At 38.0% G+C, this 20,297-nt stretch overlaps 1 protein-coding gene across 41 annotated transcripts in view; it reads right to left on the bottom strand.

The window, feature by feature from the left end:
- ano1a (anoctamin 1, calcium activated chloride channel a) overlaps positions 1-20,297 on the bottom strand; it is a 380,680-nt gene that overhangs the window by 129,129 nt on the left and 231,254 nt on the right. For 5 of the 41 annotated variants that reach the window (XM_051923668.1, XM_051923696.1, XM_051923689.1 and 2 more), the window contains 3 exons: positions 9,517-9,615; positions 9,241-9,392; positions 2,731-2,785 (listed from right to left, as the gene is read on the bottom strand). The exons of 32 other annotated variants lie outside the window; for them this stretch is intronic. In XM_051923668.1, coding sequence (XP_051779628.1) covers positions 2,731-2,785; positions 9,241-9,392; positions 9,517-9,615 — 306 coding nt within the window. Of the gene's footprint in view, positions 1-2,730; positions 2,786-9,240; positions 9,393-9,516; positions 9,616-16,961; positions 17,028-20,297 lie in introns of all 41 variants that reach the window. 4 more of the 41 variants (XM_051923688.1, XM_051923695.1, XM_051923686.1 and 1 more) reach the window with 3 other exon arrangements.

Here is a 20,297-nt window from a genome sequence, read left to right as displayed (position 1 = left end):
TGTGCACTTAGCTTCTTTGGTCGACCATGGTGAGGCCTATTCTGAGTGGAACCTGTACTGTTAAACCATTGTATGATCTTGGCCATTGTGCTGCAGCTCAGTTTCAGGGTGTTGGCAGTCTTCTTATAGCCAAGGCCATCTTTATGTAAAGCAACAATTCTTTTTTTCAGATTCTCAGAGAGTTCTTTGCCATGAGGTACCATGTTGAACTCCCAGTGACCAGTATGAGAGAGCGTGAGAGCGATAACACCAAATTTAACACACCTGCTCCCCATTCACACCTGAAACCTTGTAACACTAATGAGTCACATGACACCGGGGAGGGAAAATGGCTAATTGGGCATAATTTGGACATTTTTCACTTAGGGGTGTACTCACTTTTGTTGCCAGCGGTTTAGACATTAATGGCTGTGTGTTGAGTTAATTTGAGGGGACAGCAAATTTATACTGTTATACAAGCTGTACACGGACTACTTTACATTGTATCAAAGTGTCATATCTTCAGTCTTGTCCTAGGAAAATATATAATAAAATATTTACAAAAATGTGAGGGGCGTACTCACTTTTGTGAGATACTGTATATGCATTTATGGACTATGGGCAGGTTAATGGAGTTGCACAGAATCAAGGAATGAAATCAGCGGTGCAGACTGAATCAACAACAACATTTATTTATATAGCACATTTTCATACAAAAAGTAGCTCAAAGTGCTTTACATAATGAAGAAAAGAAGAATAAAAGACAAATAAGAAATTAAAATAAGACAACCTTAGTTAACATAAAAAGGAGTAAGGTCCGATGGCCAGGGTGGACAGAAAAAAAAAAAAAAAAAAACTCCAGAAGGCTGGAGAAAAAAAATAAAATCTGTAGGGGTTCCAGGCCATGAGACCGCCCAGTCCCCTTTGGGCATTCTACCTAACATAAATTAAATAGTCCTCTTTGTAGTTAAGGTTCTCACGGAGTCACTTGATGCAGCATCACTTGGGTTTAAAGCCACTTGACCAAACTGTGGAAGCCATTTTTTTTCCTGGCTATCGATTTCACAAAGAGAAACAGAATAACATACAAAGAAAGTCAAAAAACTGTACTACTCTACATTTTCTATCAGACACATATTGAATATTAATGGTGTTTACCATTTATTACTAGTAGTGTTGCAAACACCTTATTTTTTATATAGCAAATTTCTATGGAGAATCCATCCATGGCACCAAACAAGTACAAGGCCAAAATATAAAATATTCATTTCCAGTTGAAGCATTGACAGGTTAAGTAATTTGCCCAGGATCAAACTGGACAACTTTTTGTTAAAATTCCAATGTGATCTCCACCAGGCCATAATGCTTACATGTTTTTAAACTGATAAATCGCTCTACACATCAGGGATTACACTACACAAGAAAATCCAAAGCTGAACTCATTTGCTTCCCAGGTGGAACATTTTACATGACTGTCCTTCAAAGTTGAAGTTCAAAATTCTGTTACCTCAATTAGCCAAGCTGTAACATAGCACTGACCAAGCACTTCATTCAAATATTAAATAAATAAATAACCAGATCAGACAGAATTGACACTTTTGTGATGGCACTGTTTTTAGAGGAATGAGATACACAGTTGATGTTTTTTTTTTCCCCCATCACCTCCCCCAAAAAATTGGAGCTATTCAATAATCACATTTTGGTGGCTAAGTTTCAGATCAATAAGGTCATTACATGATTTCCAAAATGCTGTTTCTCCCATGAAGTCTCGATTGTGTCAAAGTAATTGGTCGTCCATCCGTGAAGTCTCGATCGTTCGTGTTGAAGCAATGAGCTTCAGCGAAGTCTGTCATGCTGAAGCTTGTGGTTTCGTAAAGTCTCAAACATATCTAAGTACGGTTTTCCCCGACTAGTCCACAGAGTGTTGGAGGGTTTCAAACAGAAACCTAATGATTACATCCAGTACTGAATATCCTGAAATGCTGGTACCATAACATTTAAAATTTTTAATGTTTGGTACTTTTCCAATACCGGTACACTGCGCAACCCTGGCACTGATAACTAACTACAGCCATTATAAAAACATTGCAATTAAGCTTGAACAGAGAACAAACTGATAAATCAAACAGTATAATTCAAAGACCAAAAGGCAAAAATACTTCCAGTGTAGAGAAAATTAAAGTTTGTTATTATACAGTAGTTATCTATAATAGTTAATTACCAGTAACACAGACAACAAAAAAAAAAACAAAAACAAACAGGAATGGCCACATATTCAAAAACTGAAGGATCTAAAAATAAATTGAAACAGTTGCTTTTTCCTCTTATAGGATTTAAACACCAAGGTCCTATCAAGGATTTCAACTGGAGTTTTCCAGGAGGTCTTTTGGGAATGCTGCTGTAACAGTAGAAAATAAAAATATACAAAGAGACTTCTTTTAGGGCAGGTAAGATACCTCCATTATTACAGCTGTAAATATATTAAGTACTTTTGCCCAACCAAGCTTTAATTTTCAAAAAGAAATGAAGTATCGTTATTCTTCAGGGGATAACACTTGGTGGAAGATTGGATTTCGAAAGGTCTACAAATCAAGCCAATTAACACCCAAAGCAGAAAGCCAAAGACTGAAGCATGAAACACATTTTAATTAAGGAAAAAATGAACATGCTTAACTCCCTGTTGAATTTGCATGCTGAAAAGTACTGGCATAACACAGTGTGTGTGCAAAATCAAATTAACCGGGTACTTACAATTGTACTTCTGGTTTTGCTATCAAAAAAGGATTCTCTGTCTGTTAAATCAAACCTGTTAAAATAAAATATTTACAAACAAAATCACAATCTTGGCTGAATATGGCATGTAAGAATTTAGAGATAAATTACAATCATATTCTTGAACTGCTTTGTGGCCAAAACAGATCAATGTTTGAAGCCAAGAACCTTCCTGCATGTGCCTACTAGGAAGAGAAACAAAGTGTACATACTGGTAAAAGGGTGTCTGTGATTAAAATGTAAGCAAAGTGTGGTACTTTCTTAAAGGTTTCTCACGTTTTAAGAAAATGTGTCCACTTAGATGTGCCATTATCTGTTTGTTGCAAAACAATGCTATAAATATGTCATCAAAGCAATAAATGTTGAATGGGGTAATGCCACTAGTCTTGTAGAGACTTTAATAATTTGGGAATGAATGATGTTCATCCATCTTTCCTCCAAGTCTGCTCATTTAAACATAGGCTTAGAAGGAATAGCCTGCCAGAATCCTTGGCTCCAAAGCAGTAATCAAACCCTAATCAGACATCATTAAATCTGAATCACGTTTACAAACACATCCACATTTGCACCAGGCCAAGCTGCTAACTAGCCTTAGGCCCAGATCTCTAGAATGTAGAAGGAAACTGAATTACAGAGTGAGAAACCCACAGAAATGATGTGCGATCGATCGATCGATAGATAGATAGATAGATAGATATACTTTATTAATCCCAATGGGAAATTCACAGACCTCCATACAGCAGGATGAAATTTAAAACCTGGGGCATCTGAATGAGGTGCAGACATTAAAAGAATGGCATTAGTTTCAGACTGGAGTGCCTGGAGTCATGTTATTGCTGCGCTCTCAGAAAGAAAACTATAAGTGAGTAGTAATTTTCCATATAAGAAAATACCAAATAAGAATTTGACTTGCATAAGGTAAAAGCTGTACATGCAACAAATGTCTTTCATATTTTGGCATACAAGCTTATGTTTTCTGAACCTGCTTTTTGTCTTAAGAGAGTTGTGTTGAGTAGGGGACCTTCAGGGCAGCAAAAAAAAAAAAAAGGCTCTGAACTGAATTCTAGTCCATTTCAGAGGTCATTCACACACTCATCCATATTTAGATGTACCATTAAAACTAACATGAACATAAAATTATTTGTATCTGCTTTAAAACCTTTTAACCTAATATCTTTTAACATTATGTACTTTAGGTTTGTAACTGCCACTTGATTAATCCCCGAACATCTTTTAGGCTAAAAGGAATAAATTTTTCTATAATAGCAATATATTTCAGTATACATATTTAAAAAACAGGTTCACACTCTCTCTATATATATTATGGAGTCAGGAAGATCCCTTACCTGGACGGGAGGCCTTGAGGGAACTTAAGGCCACCACGATTGGACTCAAAACCTTCCCTCATCATGAAAGAAGAGGACAAGGAAGGACTGTCCCCAGTTCCTGAATGGGCACTGATAAGGGAGGGTTGCTGCCATCGAGCACCCGGGATTGAATGACCATTCTCCAGGGACAGTCCTTCCCTGTCCTGTTCTTTCATGATTAGAGAACGTGTTAAGTCCGATCAGGGTGGCTTTATGTTCCCTCGGGGCATCCTGTCCAGGTAAGGGATCTTTCTGACCAGGACACCGATCCATCCTGTGTGCTTTCTACTATATTTTATACACACATCCTCTCACTGTTGCCCCTATGGAGAAAGAACTTAGTAACTCTGCTCTCCTATTTCATGGGAAGGGTGACAATAAGATCTACCAATAAATGGCCTAAAGACTGGCTTCTGTTGAGACAAAAAAGACATCCCGAGATGTACAAAAACCTTAAATATTAAAAATAATCAATACCCACTGTCCAATGCATATAAAATATAAGCCAACTTCAACATATCCACTTTCTCATGTACAATACAATACAATACAGTTTATTTTTGTATAGCCCAAAATCACACAGGAAGTGCCGCAATGGGCTTTAACAGGCCCTGCCTCTTGACATCCCCCCAGCCTTGACTCTCTAAGAAGACAAGGAAAAACTCCCAAAAATACCTAGTAGGTAAAAATGGAAGAAACCTTGGGAAAGGCAGTTCAGAGAGAGACCCCTTTCCAGGTAGATTGGGCGTGCAGTGGGTGTCAAAAGAAGGGGGTCAATACAATACAGTACAGTACACAGAACAATTTCTCAATATAGTAAGAAATAAATAAATAAAATAAAAAAAAATATATATATAAATTTTAGAAGTACAGAGCAGAATTTAACAGTAGATGATATATCCCATAATAAGATTTGTGACATATAACTTCATCAATAAAAAAAATACAAGCTTGTGATTCATCATTCATTCCATTCTTAAATCACAACCTAAACTGCAATAAACTGAGCATTTATATATTATATATATAAAAATTTACTATAAACTTATTTTAATTAATGAAGTTCATGGCGCCAACGTGAATGACAGCCTAGCCAATAGCTCCGTCTGTGTTACGCTGTTTTTCTTTCTTTATAACGTAGAGTTTCTTCTCGGCTGTTTGTCTACTGCGTGTACATTGCTTTTGTTAATTTTTCTTAAATTTCCCATGGGATCAATCAAGCATCTATGTTATATACAGTCATATGAAAAAGTTTGGGAACCCCTCTTAATTCTTTGGATTTTTGCTTCTCATTGGCTGAGCTTTCAAAGTAGCAACTTCCTTTTAATATATGACATGCCTTATGGAAACAGTAGTATTTCAGCAGTGACATTAAGTTTATTGGATTAACAGAAAATATGCAATATGCATCATAACAAAATTAGATAGGTGCATAAATTTGGGCACCCCAACAGAGATATTACATCAATACTTAGTTGAGCCTCCTTTTGCAAATCTAACAGCCTCTAGACGCCTCCTATAGCCTTTGATGAGTGTCTGGATTCTGGACGGAGGTATTTTTGACTATTCTTCCATACAAAATCTCTCCAGTTCAGTTACATTTGATGGCTGCCGAGCGTGGACAGCCTGCTTCAAATCATCCCATAGATTTTCGATGATATTCAAATCAGAGGACTGTGACGGCCATTCCAGAACATTGTACTTCTCCCTTTGTATGAATGTCTTTGTAGATTTTGAACTGTGTTTTAGGTCATTGTCTTATTGGAATATCCAACCTCTGCGTAACTTCAACTTTGTGACTGATGCTTGAACATTATCCTGAAGAATTTGTTGATATTGGGTTGAATTCATCTGACCGTCAACTTTAACAAGGGCCCCATTCCCTGAACTAGCCACACAGCCCCATAGCATGATGGAACCTCCACCAAATTTGACAGTAGGTAGCAGGTGTTTTTCTTGGAATGTGGTGTTCTTCTTCCGCCATGCAAAGCGCTTTTTGTTATGACCAAATAATTCAATTTTTGTCTCATCAGTCCAAAGCACTTTGTTCCAAAATGAATCTGGCTTATCTAAATGAGCATTTGTATACAACAAGCGACTCTGGTTGTCGCGTGAGTGCAGAAAGAGTTTCTTTCTCATCACCCTGCCATACAGATGTTCTTTGTGCAAATTGCACTGAGTTTTAGAACAATGTACAGAGACACCATCTGCAGCAAGATGTTCTTGCAGGTCTTTGGAGGTGATCTGTGGGTTGTCTGTAACCATTCTCACAATCCTGCACATATGCCGCTCCTGTATTTTTCTTGGCTTGCCAGACCTGCCGGGTTTAACAGCAACTGTGCCTGTGGCCTTCCATTTCCTGATAACATTCCTTACAGTTGAAATGGACACTTTAAATCTCAGATAGCTTTTGTAGCCTTTCCCTAAATCATGATACTGAACAATCTTTGTTTTCAGATCTTTTGAGAGTTGCTTTGAGGATCCCATGCTGTCGCTCTTAAGAGGAGAGTCAAAGGGAAGCACAACTTGCAATTGGCCACCTTAAATACCTTTTCTCATGATTAGACACACCTGTCTATGAAGTTCAAGGACTAATGAACTAATCCAACCAATTTGGTGTTGCAAGTAATCAGTATTGAGTAGTGACATGCATTCAAATCAGCACAATTACAAGGGGACCCAAATTTTTGCACAGCCAGTTTTTCACATTTGATTTAATTTCATACAACTAAATACCATTTCACTAAAAATCTTTGTTCGGAAAACACCCCAATACTCAGATGTTCTTAGATAAGTGGTATGTCTTTCATTTCCTTTTTTGTTGAAAGTAGAGTCAATTACTATGCAGGCTGAGAGAGGTTCACAAACATTTTCATATGACTGTATATTATAATAATAAAAGTCTTTAAAGTCTGTGGTAGATAATTGATGAAATGATGCCAAAAAAACTCTTTACTTTCAGTCTTATTGTGGACAACTAGCAGCATGTAGACCTACTGTATATAATAATGATGCAACATTCATTGCAAAGCTTTAAATTCATAAAGTTCATTGCCTAGACTTGAACATTCTCAGCACGTTTTAGAGGATCTTCTTTTTGACTTTGAAGGAGCATGCCAACCTTCTTCATCGATGTTCCCATCAGCTCGCGACGCCAATGCCAAATCCCAAACCTGTATTCAGATCAGTTCACCCACATACTGAAAACTATCGCATCCTACTGAAAGCACACGCCCATTATCTTTTTCTTTTATCATTTTCTACTATTATTCTCGTCATTTTACATTCACCTTTAAATTAAACTTAAATTAGACAGAAATTAAAAAAAAAGCACACCACCTTTCTAGCCTCACCTCCTTCTTGTCCCTAACCCCGCTTTTTTTTTTTCTTTACATCATTCCCTCCTTCCCTTAAGTCTTACCGACCAACCAATCCCAAGCACAGTTGCATTAACGAAAAGAAATTAAATCGATTAATAAACATTTTCCCCTGTTTTCACTGTAAATCAGTTTACCTATCTGGATGTCGATTATACAGTATACAGCCTGCATAATGACGAGGTTTAGAAAATAAGTGGATTAAAACGCATCCAATTACAGCTCCTCAAAACGTGATGATACCATGCAGCTAACAACTAATAACTCTTGTTTAGCTTGTTTCAATCGATTAATAGGATTCACTGAATAAAGTCTTTCAAAAAGACTGAATCACTCACAAATCGCCCATTACTAGTAATAGTGCTGGGCTGTGTCTAGATGGTGGGAAACGTGAATGATGTCTCAACAAAAAGCTGTTTTAGGTTTAAATAGCGAAAGGAAGCAAAACATAAGTGCAAAAACTTGCCAGAGTCTACAACAGAAGTTGTAGACAGTAAGGAACGGATCTTTGAGGAACCATTGATACGACAGATAACAGTACGTTGGAGGAATTGAGGATATGGAAATATGTGATTTAGGCATTTTTGTAAAATATAGTTGAGGACAGAGTCACTCGTCTGTTCGAAGATCAGGAACACACATATCAGATATGCATACACAAAGGATGGCAAAACGGTAGTCTGACTGTTTATGGTTATATAATGGTATGCTGGTCAAAATTATAGCAGAAAGTGTTTGCCTGTTTGTGCCTTACAATGGGCAACAAAAGGTAGGCAGTCAGTGTAACTTCACCATTCGTAAGTGGATTTCAATTAGTGTTAAAACAAAAAGCATTCAAAACTAGACGTACAAAAACATTTTACGTTTAGTTAGTATGACTGGAGGGCGGCATGGTGGCGCAGTGGGTAGCGCTGCTGCCTCGCAGTTGGGAGATCGGAGGACCTGGGTTCGCTTCCCGGGTCCTCCCTGCATGGAGTTTGCATGTTCTCCCCGTGTCTGCATGGGTTTCCTCCGGGCGCTCCAGTTTTCCTCCCACAGTCCAAAGACATGCAGGTTAGGTGGATTGGTGATTCTAAATTGGCCCCTAGTGTGTGCTTGGTGTGTGGGTGTGTGTCCTGCGGTGGGTTGGCACCCTGCCTGGGATTGGTTCCTGCCTTGTGCCCTGTGTTGGCTGGGATTGGCTCCAGCAGACCCCCCGTGACCCTGTGTTCGGGTTCAGCGGGTTGGAAAATGGATGGATGGATGGATGGATAGTATGACTGGACTTTAAAAATGTTTTTTTTTTGTTGAATGTGTATTTATTAGTAATAAAAATAATAGGCCCACCCTAATATGAAGTCCTGGCATTGCTACCGATATAAAAATATAGAAAAAAAAACAAATCATCATTTCCTTAACAATAATTTAATCCTTAACTAATTTGATTCCTTTTCAAAAGCTTATTGGAATGAAGATCCACTCTTTCAAGACTGCTGTATATTATTTTGCTTTTGGCGGAGATATATATATATTTCCACTTGCTCATAGAATGTGAAAAGATAGAAAAAGTAAGAAAAATTATGAAGTTACATCCTTTAAAGTCTGAATCAGCATTGTGAAGGTATAGCATTTGAATAACAGATTATCTTTATCAACATGATTGTTCAAAGTCGATTATCAGATTTAAATGCTTCTCCGTACAAAACGATCGATTGCTAATGTAGCAAACAACATCCACTTTAGAAAGGCTTCATAAATTCACTTACAAGTGCTGTTTTTCTCTGGAAAATGGATATGAAAGGTGCTTTACATTTGACACTTTAGCCCCGTCCACATTGGGATGAAGAGGTTCCGTTACTTTAGAAATAAATGCGTTAATCTTCTCCACAAAATTACTGCTTTGGTTAACTTCATACACCTGAAACGATAGGGAGAAAATAATATTTATGCTTGTTCTCCCATTAGGCTACAGTTCAAGAAAAATCTTGATTTGACACTGGCTGCCTGAATAGTGCGATAGACAAACAATCTATCATACATACCTTTTTAGTTGGCATTTTGAGTTTCATGAACTCTGCTTCACGGCAGAGTACGTGCCAGGGAGCGTGTATTTTCACATATCCTATTCCTGGAGTTTTAGTCTAAAAGAAAAAAGACTTTATGAGTAACAGATCCAAATGTTACAAGCAAACCTGCAACGTGGTCTCAAACACTTGAAACAAATGCATGCTGATGCTTCATACAAAAAAAGCATGGAAGACTTGGCTCGAGACATACAGGCCCATCATTTCATCATTCACTATAAGGCAGCCTATAAAAGGAACCGTATAAAATAAAGATCTACCTGGTGGTTTCTCAGCAGTATGCATTTTTAGACCATCACATCCACTACTAAAACTGTGGAGAGCAATGTCAAAGCAATTATATCTTTAATGAAAACCTCGGTTCCCATCCCAATGTTATGATATTCCAGGACTGAAACAGAGGATGGCCAGCTTTGCTTCTTATTCTCTGAAAATATGGAGTCATTGCCGGGAGTTGCTCTAAAGTAAACTGAAATAGTGGAAGTAGTTTGTACTCTTATAGCTGCCACAGAAAGCTTTGCCTTCTGTTTTTTACAATACATTAAGAGAAACAATTGAATGGGACCGGCTGTCATGACTTGCAGGTAACTAATTTTTCGTAATTATCAGGAACCTTGTTGGTAATTTTGACATCTTGGTTTTGTTTATTACTAAATTTCATCTCTCTTATGGTTTCAGTTTTTTTTTTACTGTTCTTCCAGTGACGTCATCGCCTCATCATCTGCGTCGATGAGTTAGGAGTGCCGGGATTCTGTGGCTGCAGAAGCAGCATGCTGCTATGTATTAAAGTGCACTGTATAACATCAGCATGATTATGCTAAAAATGTGATCTACACATTTACTGTTTCTCCCGGTGATGTCTTCAAGTCATCATTTTGTTCTTTGTTATAAATACCAGCATTCTGCAGCTGCAGAAGTGGCATGTTGCCAGGTAGTAAAGTATGGTGCGCGACATCAGCATAATTCAGCTATAAAAGAACACCATGTACATTGACAAGTGTCTCGGTTTTGACTTGGCAAAGTAAAGACCTTCACGGAGTGACTTAGCGCTCAAGTAAATTTAAAAAACAAATCTTCAAAGTAATATGTTACTGGCTTCAGACAGAGTTTAGTTTTTGACTTTTCTGAACAGTAATCATGCTGGCAACTTTCATGATTCTCCCAACGGCCCGAACAAAATCAAAAAACAAAACAGCTTGTAAGACCTCCTCTACCTCTTGGTATGATATTTGTCCAGTAGGACAATTAAACTGTCCTGTTGGAACACATCAGTAATTATAGGAAAATTAATAAAAATAAATGAATGCAAAAATACGCATAGCCATCCTACTTTATATTTTCTGGCATATTACATAGTCAGACTCTGCAATAAAAAGAGGAAGATAACCGTTCCCTTTAGAGTCAGCAGCTCTTAAAAACTGATACCCCAAGTAACTCATGTGTTGTGCAATTCTTAAAGTGAGAGGTCATCTGAGCCCCTGGAACGGTGATGTATTTCAATACCACATATACATTTAAAGCCAAGGATGCAATGCAAACACTGTAATGCTTTGACGTGCTTCAGCAACTGAGGCAATGAAAATGGAATTTCTTCATGAGAGCATCTGATCCAAGGTTGAAAAATCTTCTCTACAAGAAGAACGGAGCCATACAGCAAAGCAGTTCATCTTGACAGGCAAGCAATAAATCATAGCAAGCTATGTGCAAATGGCTGTGTTCAGCAACAATTTATGACAAGAAAATAGACCAACATGCATTCTGACCCTCCACATGACGGTGGATTGTTACACAGTATTTCCTTACTAATGCAACAAATGCTAAATTCTATTTTTAAACACATTCCTCCAAAGGAAAACACTATGAAAATACTGAGTAACAATGCTTAACATTTCTTAATTTCAAAAAAACAAAAAAAAAAAACAAAAACCATTGTTTATCATGTACATAAATGAAGCAATACCGAACTGTACAGGCAATATTCTGAGGTAAACTGCCACCAAGGAGTTGCTATAACCCAGTGAACTCTGTACTTGGTAATAGAGAGAAAACTTAATTCCAATGCTGGAAAAAGTATGCGTGAGTGTTATTTTGAATAAACACTTACTCACTTTATTGGTATTTGGAGAGCTGCATATGATAAAGTTATTGGTCCAATAAAAGTCTATCATACACTTGACCTCCAAAAAAATGGCAGCTTGAAACTTTGTTTTCATGCCATTTCATCCAAAAGAGCCAGCATTCGAATTTTAAAAAGCAGACATGCTTTTTCTTGCAGTAACATAAAATTATTCCATACGTAACACAATGAAGCAAGGAAAAAAACAAGCTGTAAATGCAAGCTATAAATATGTGTCTACCAACTGTAAATACAGTGGTAGTGGAGTGGGGTGTATTAAATTACAGAGTTTTGAAAGGAATTCATCTTATTTACGGTCATGAGCAGATTGGTACTTGGGAACATTTCTTTTACTCTATATAATTCTTGGCCATTTTAGGATCATGGAGTGCCAGGGTCTAACCCAGCACTGTTGGGCATAAAAAGAAAATCCTGGGCAGTATGCCGTTTACACAAACCACTCACACTCACTCATACTGGGCCAATGACATGAACCAGCTTGTGGTTTGGGGTTAAAGCAGGGATGTCGAATTCCGGGCCTGGAGGGCCGCAGTGGCTGCAGGTTTTCTTTGTAACCCTTTTCCTAATCAGTGACCAGTTTTCACTGCTAATTAACTCCTTTTCCATTCATTTTAATAGCCCTGTTTTTAAGGATTCAGTCCCCCTGAATTTATTCTTTTCTTCATTAAATGACAGCCAAACAGAAATGAGATGTGAAACGAGCCAACAGATGACAGCTACACTGGGATTTCAAACTCCAACCAATCTCTTAATGAGAAGCCGATTCCTGCTGATAATTAAAACCCATTATTTAATTCCACGGCTTGTTGCTGCTCTCATTCTGCCACAGCAGACATTTCCAAAACTGTTGATTTTCTGTTTCTTTCTAAGAACACCATGAACATGTTTTGGTGACCTTACTGAGACCTTCACCTTTCTTTAATAATAATTCTTTGCATTTATATAGCGCTTTTCTCACTACTCAAAGTGCTCAGCAATTGCAGGTTAAGGGCCTTGCTCAAGGGCCCAACAGAGCAGACTCCCTATTGGCATTTACGGGATTCGAACTGGCAACCTTCTGATTGCCAGTACAGATCCTTAGCCTCAGAGCCCACCACTTTCCTTTAATTTCAGATATTGTGTGATGGGCACAGGTAAGCTGGTCATGTAACCTGGACTCTTTTGATTTGAGACAGCTCGTTAATCAGCCTACACATAAAGCAGGTCATACGTTAGACTTAGTAATTACTAAAGGACTAAAAGTTGATATAAAGCAGGTCATTGATACGGGTCTTTCAGACCATTTTCTTCTACTTTTTAATATAGAAATAATGATAGAAAACACTCATGAGAAGCATATTGTTAAAAACGCTTCTTTGACTCATCAGCAACTTTAAAACTTACAAACATTCTAACCAATCAGTCCGTTTATAGTGCCAACTATAATAGCGAGGAGAATGTAAATAGTAAGGTGGAAAGATTTAATACTAAAGTGAGGGCTGCTGTTGACATAGTTGCACCTGAAAAGACAGTTAAAAAATCTTCTAGCATTGTTATACCTTGGAAGACCCAAAGAGTGTCTGATTTAAAGAGAACATGCCGTAGAGCAGAGCGTAAATGGAGGAAGACTAAACTAACTATTGACTATGAAATATTAAAAGTTAAAATAACAGAATACAATAACACAGTCCGTCGTGAGAGGCGCTGCTATTTCTCTAAGCTTATAAATAACAATGCTAGTAATCCCAGAGTCTTATTTTCGACAATTGATCATCTGTTAAACCCAGGTAACTCAAAGGAATGCCTCCTAAGTACTTCCAGTAAAACCTGTGAGGCTATCGCTGTATTTTTCAATCAAAAAATTAATGATATTAGAAATAACATAGTATATCTCCCCAACACTAAGGATCCCCCGAAACCCCAGTACTCCATAATAAATAAATTAGAGTTTTTCACTAGGATAGATTTACCTGATTTGCATAAAATAATTTCTCAAATGAAACCATCCACCTGTGCCCTTGACCCAATACCAACAAATTTTTTCAAAGAAGTATCGGGTGTGCTTATTGATAATGTTCTTGACATAGTAAATTCGTCATTAGATACGGGGGTCTTCCCAGACTGTCTTAAGACTGCGGTAGTTAAACCCCTACTTAAGAAAAATAATCTCGACCCCTCTTCTCTTGAAAATTATAGACCCATCTCTAACCTGCCTTTCTTAAGTAAAATTCTAGAGAAGGCAGTCATTATGCAGTTAAATGAGCACCTCAATAAACATGCTATTCTTGATAAATTTCAGTCAGGTTTTAGAACAAATCACAGCACAGAAACTGCACTCGTTAAAGTAGTAAATGACTTGCGGGTAAATGCAGACAGAGGCCATTTATCTGTTCTCATCCTCTTAGATTTGAGTGCCGCATTTGACACTATTGATCATAATATTCTTAAGAATCGCCTTAGTCAATGTGGGGGGCCTCTCTGGCAGTGTCTTAAACTGGTTTGAATCCTACCTGGCAGGGAGAAAATTCTTTGTTAGTTGTGGTAATTATAACTCAAAGACACATGATATTCTATATGGTGTTCCACAAGGCTCTATCCTGGGTCCGCTGCTCTTCTCAATCTACATGCTTCCATTAGGTCAGATTATCTCGGGACATAACGTGAGCTACCACAGCTATGCTGATGACACACAGCTGTATGTATCAATAGCACCTGATGACCCTAAATCTCTTGATTCGCTAACACAATGTCTAACCTGTATCTCAGAATGGATGAATAGTAACTTTCTCAAATTAAATAAAGAAAAAACCGAAATCTTAGTGATTGGCAATAATGGATACAGTGAGGCTATTAGAAATAAACTGGATGCATTAGGATTAAAAGTCAAATCGGAGGTAAAAAGCTTAGGGGTAACCGTTGATTGTAATCTGAATTTTAAATCGCATATTAATAAAATCACTAGGACAGCATTTTTTCACCTAAGGAACATAGCAAAAGTTAGACCTCTTATATCATCGAAAGATGCAGAGAAATTAGTTCATGCGTTTGTCTTTAGTCGACTAGATTACTGTAATGCACTCCTCTCAGGACTACCCAAAAAAAGACATCAATCGTTTGCAGTTAGTGCAGAATGCAGCTGCTAGAATCCTTACCAGGAAAAGAAAATCCGAACACATTTCTCCAGTTTTGATGTCACTACACTGGTTACCTGTGTCATTCAGAATTGACTTTAAAATTCTGCTTATGGTTTTTAAAGCTTTAAATAATCTCGCCCCGTCTTATATATCGGAAGTCTGACACCTTATATTCCAAATCGCAACCTCAGATCCTCAACTGAGTGTCTCCTTAGAATTCCAAGAGCAAAACTTAAAGAAGTGGTGAGGCGGCCTTCTGCTGTTATGCACCTAAAATCTGGAATAGCCTGCCAGTAGGAATTCGCCAGGCTAATACAGTGGAGCACTTAAAAAACTACTGAAAACACATTACTTTAACATGGCCTTCTCATAACTTCACTGTAATTTAATCCTGACATTCTGTATATCCAATTCATTATAATAACATTCATTCAAATCTGTACTAACCCCTACTCTCTCTTCTGTTTCCTTTTCCGGTGTCCTATTGGTGGTGGCTTGTGCCACCACCATCTACCCAAAGCACCATGATGTTCCAACAATGATGGATGGATTAAAAGCCAGAAGTCTGTATAACCATCAGCATCAAGTGACTCCGTGAGAACCCTAACTACAAATAGGACTATTTCATTTATGTTAGGTAGAATGCCCAAAGGGGACTGGGCGGTCTCGTGGCCTGGAACCCCTACAGATTTTATTTTTTTCTCCAGCCTTCTGGAGTTTTTTTTTGTTTTTTCTGTCCACCCTGGCCATCGGACCTTACTCCTTCTTATGTTAACTAAGGTTGTCTTATTTTAATTTCTTATTTGTCTTTTATTCTTCTTTTCTTCATTATGTAAAGCACTTTGAGCTACTTTTTGTATGAAAATGTGCTATATAAATAAATGTTGTTGTTGTTGTTGTTGATGTGGCGGCTCATTTTGTGTCTCATTATTGTTTGGCTGCCAGTTAAGGAAAAAGAGACAAACAAGGGGCCTGAGTCAAGTCAATTTAAATTAAAGCAAAAGAAGTTAATTAGCAGCAAAAACTGGTCACTAATGAAGAAGATGATTAGATGATTTTCATTAGAATGAAAACCTGCAGCCCTCCAGGACCAGAGTTTGACACCCGTGGGGGTAAAGGGATGAAAACTGGAGTACCCAGAGGAAATCCCATGAAGCCTTTGGGAAGTACACACAGATAGTTCTAGAAGACTGGGTTCAAAACCCAGACTGGTCACTGTGTGGGCACAGAGACAGCCACCACACCACTGTGCTGACCTGATAACAACACTATTCTGAAACCAGTTTAATCCAATTCACGGTCATGGGGTTGAAATCTATCCCAGCAGCATTGGTCATAAAGTAGAAAGCAATGCTGCTCAGGGTGCCAGTCCATCACAGGGTCCATTCACTCATTCGGGTCGGGGGGTTTGGACAGCACAGGTTAAAAATATTTTCAAGATCTGTGTGCCTTGTAAGGGACTCTGTAAATTTAAAAAGATGTTTGACTGACTTTTCAAACAATACTCTTGTAGGTTTTTCCTTTCTTTGGCCACAAACTAGTTAAATTGTATTAATATTCTTTGGTGTGTGCAACAATTTTTAGATTTCTTGATATGCTATTGTAATTTAACATTGTTCTTGTATAAAGTGTTTAGTAAGAGTTTTTCATGTATGGAATAATCAGTTTATTCTGCCAACAGATTGCTTTTTTTTTTACTCCTCACTTGCACATAACGGTGTATTTGTGCATGAATGGAGAAAAAAAAAATGCACACAGGCAGAATAATATTGAACGGTCCTAAACTCCATGTATGACTGTTGCTGTTGGAAAATAATGAATAACAGGACAGTTTGTCATCTTTCTTAACAATCTGTAAAAACTGTGTTAGACTTGGAAGGTCTGCTGGTAAGAGATGCTGTTTTCTGTTATTCACCCAAAATGACCAAAATAATGAATAGAGGGAACCATAAAATAAGGCAATATTGCCAAATTAATCAAATAAGGAAACCAAAAGGGTATTTAGGGGAGACTAATACAAGAAGAATCTACTATGCACCTCATTCATTATTCAAAAATGTCATTTGTTTGTTTAAAGAAAAAAAAAAAAAAAAGTCGGATGGTAACGCCGCATATGGAGGACACTGTGCTCCTGCTGCTGTAGGAAGTCCTACCAGGTCATGCTTCTTCGGACAGCCTTGTTTTACTCCGGCTACTTCGCAATCTGCATCAGTGCAGAACTGTAGAACCAGAAAGCAAAGTCAGGTAGAAAACAAAAAATGGGTTTAACGAAGAAGATAAAATGTAACACTCAACACACACAAAAACGAGCACAGACACACAATAGCAAAAGGATGACACACCTACTGTAACAAGCCCTCTCATGAACTGGATACAAAATGATCAGATTATCATGAAAACACAGGACATGAAAAAGACTATTCACTCATTGTTATTTATTCGAAGGAGACTCAAAGCCTTCGTTTTGTGCTGATGAATGTGCTCACATTTTTCTTTCTCAGTTTTTGACAGAAAAGAATGGCTAACAACATTAGCTGGATTCTATTTACAATGCAATCCTTATCTCGTCTCAGGTACAGCCCTTAACACCCAGTCCCAAAACACATAATAATCTGGACAAAATATGATGTCAACATTAGAGAAAAAAGAAAAACAATTTCATTACACATCTACAAAGAACTGAGAGAGTCTGTGAATTTACAAGTTGATGTTTTTAAAAAAAGGATGTGAGAATGGACAGGTCTGAAAAATTCTGGAAGCCACATTTTTCATTTTTTCCTCTATCTAATACTCATTTTGAACACCATTTAAGCTGAAGGCAAAGGATGCTAAGCAGGACAAGGGCTTTCCATTTCACTGAGCTGTACGTCAAAGCAAACCTAGGCATTTAATAACCAAGTTTTTACCGAGTCTCTTTTTGATCACATGAAAGAATGACAGAAACTAAATCTTTTTATGTAGTAAACTAACTAAAACAGATAAAAAGGAATGATCTATATACCAAATTAGTATATTGTCCCCACCAGAGTTCTTAGGAAGTACCTGAATTCTTGAGCTCCAATTTATAGATTAAAGACTCAGACACCGCTAATAATCTTCTCACAATCAAATGCAACCGAGACAAAACTGAACCATTAAAGAAGCCTTGGATACTGCATATTGACTCTGGTAAGCTGTCAGACACCATAACAGCCATAAATAAAGTCTACTGCCACCAAGAACCCTTTCAAACCAAATTGACTATTGTAAAATCTTTCTAGAAGTTCCTCTTTTAAAGTATCGTGCTCGTCTAAACTGGTCACTGCCTGTCCAACGCCAGCTTTCTTGGCAACATCTTTCCACTAGCCTACCAATAACAAACAAATAAATAAATAAATAAATAAAGATTATTATACTCAGCAGCCACCATATTAGGTCAAGTACAGGGTAAGACCCTTACAAACAGCTCAAATTCTTTAAAAACAAGGAGTTCAAAAGGGACTTTGGTCCATGCTGTTTCAAATGGCACCACTTAGTTCTTGCAGATTTTTGGATAAACTCTTATGCTGTGAATGTGCTCTACTGAGGATCTGGGGGCTGTGCAGACCACTGGAAGTAGACTAAAGTCACGGTCATTGTTTGTGCATCTTCCTGGTGATTGAATGGACCACTATTCTACTGAAGAGTTCCTTTGAATAAGGGCAGACTGGTGCTATAAATGGGATACGCAGAGTCAGCAGCATCTAAACCATGCTTAGTTGGTATTAATGAGGCCCAAATGTAGTTTCCCTAGAAAACCATCCTTCACACCATCATGCTACCATCAGCAGTCTCCACCACTGACACAAGGCAGGATGGATCTGTTGATGCTGTTTTAAGCCAAACTCTGACCTAACCGTTTGCATATTTAAGTAGAAATCAAAATTGAGATATTTTTTTCAGATTACAGTTGTCCAGTTTGGTGATCACATGCCTACTATAGCCCATCTTCATGTTCTTAGCCAGATTACTGCATGCTCACCTGTTGCTCTTGCCTATCCACTTAAGAGTCTGATAAATTGCACATCACTGTGGTAAGGAGCGTTACACCCCCAATTTCTCTGAATAACTAGGTGTTTATTGACCACCAGGTCTCCCCTCAAAAACCGCTCTTCATTGGATGTTTTTGGTTTATCACTTTATTCTATGGGTGGAGCAGTGGTAGTGCCTGCTGCCTCGCAGTATGGAGACCAGGGGTTCACATTCCGGGTCCTCCCTATGTGGAGTTTGCATGCTTTCCCCGTATCCAGGTGGGTTTCCTTCGGGTTCCCCAGGCTTCTCCTCACCGACCAAAGGCATGCAAGTAGGTGGATTGACTAAATTGGCCCTACTTTGTGGTTGGGGTGGATGCATGTATGTGTGCTCGCCCTGTATTGGACTGGCACCATGTTTTGTTCCTGCCTTGAGCCTGATGCTGGCTGGGACAGGCTCCAGCACCCCCCAGAACATCCAAGTTCAGGACAAAGCAAGTCAGATAATGACTTTTATTCTATGTACATTTTACAGACTGTAGTGTGTGAACACTCTTGGGAAGGCTACCTTTCCCCCAAAAACTGGCAGCAACAGTCACAGCACTATTAAGTTGTTTAGAGTTTTGCCTATTGTAGTGTTTGCTTGAATAAAAACCAAACCTCCTGACCCTGTCTGCATGGTTATATTAGCCGTAATCGTACAATGACTATTTAGTGAGGAAGGCTATCTCCATTAGTGATCTGGTATATCCAACAAAGAGGCCATTGGGGTACACAGGGTATTTATTATTTATCATACACATGTAAATATAAAAACAACGCTTGGTGTGGTGGCACAGAGGTTAGTACATTGTCCTCGTACTTTAGTATAGCTCAGTTTTGCACATATTACCTGGTGACTCTTAATCAACCCAGTATGAGCTAGTAAGTCTGTTTGTGTTCAGTGATAGGCTGGATTTCCAACTACTTTGTAATGGAAAAATTATGCTTTCAAAATGTATGAACAGAATGTGAAAAATCACAGTGTTCTTTATTTTAGATTAAATACTACACATTTACGTAAGGGGTTTTAAAAAATTAGTTTATATGTCAACACAGCTGCAGCGTACAGTTCATTTGTTCAGTACAAGAGCTAGACACAAGCATTAACTCTTCCTTTACCACCACTGAATTTATACTTTTTGGTATAGCCTTCATGTTGGGGCATATTTTGGAATAGACTACATAATGAACAGTATGCACTGTAGCCAAAGCATTGGGCTCGAAATCAAAAGGTAATAGAATTGCTGGCAAACTGGGCAAGTCATTGCAGTCACAAGCTCAACGAGCACTGCCAAAATATTTATCAGGCTGAAATAACAAAGTGAAGGGTTTTGGGGAAGATACTAATATGAAAGTTCACATAGAAAACAATACTGCTTAAACTAACTACATTGAAATGGCACCCAAAACTGCCTTCATAAAATGCTCATTACATAAAAATACTAGTTGTGTTACCCA

Source organism: Erpetoichthys calabaricus, chromosome 2, assembly GCF_900747795.2.
Source record: "Erpetoichthys calabaricus chromosome 2, fErpCal1.3, whole genome shotgun sequence".
NCBI classification, from domain to species: Eukaryota; Metazoa; Chordata; class Cladistia; order Polypteriformes; family Polypteridae; genus Erpetoichthys; species Erpetoichthys calabaricus.
Note: the sequence above shows the minus strand (reverse complement) of the source record. Positions and strands in the feature narration are given on the sequence as shown.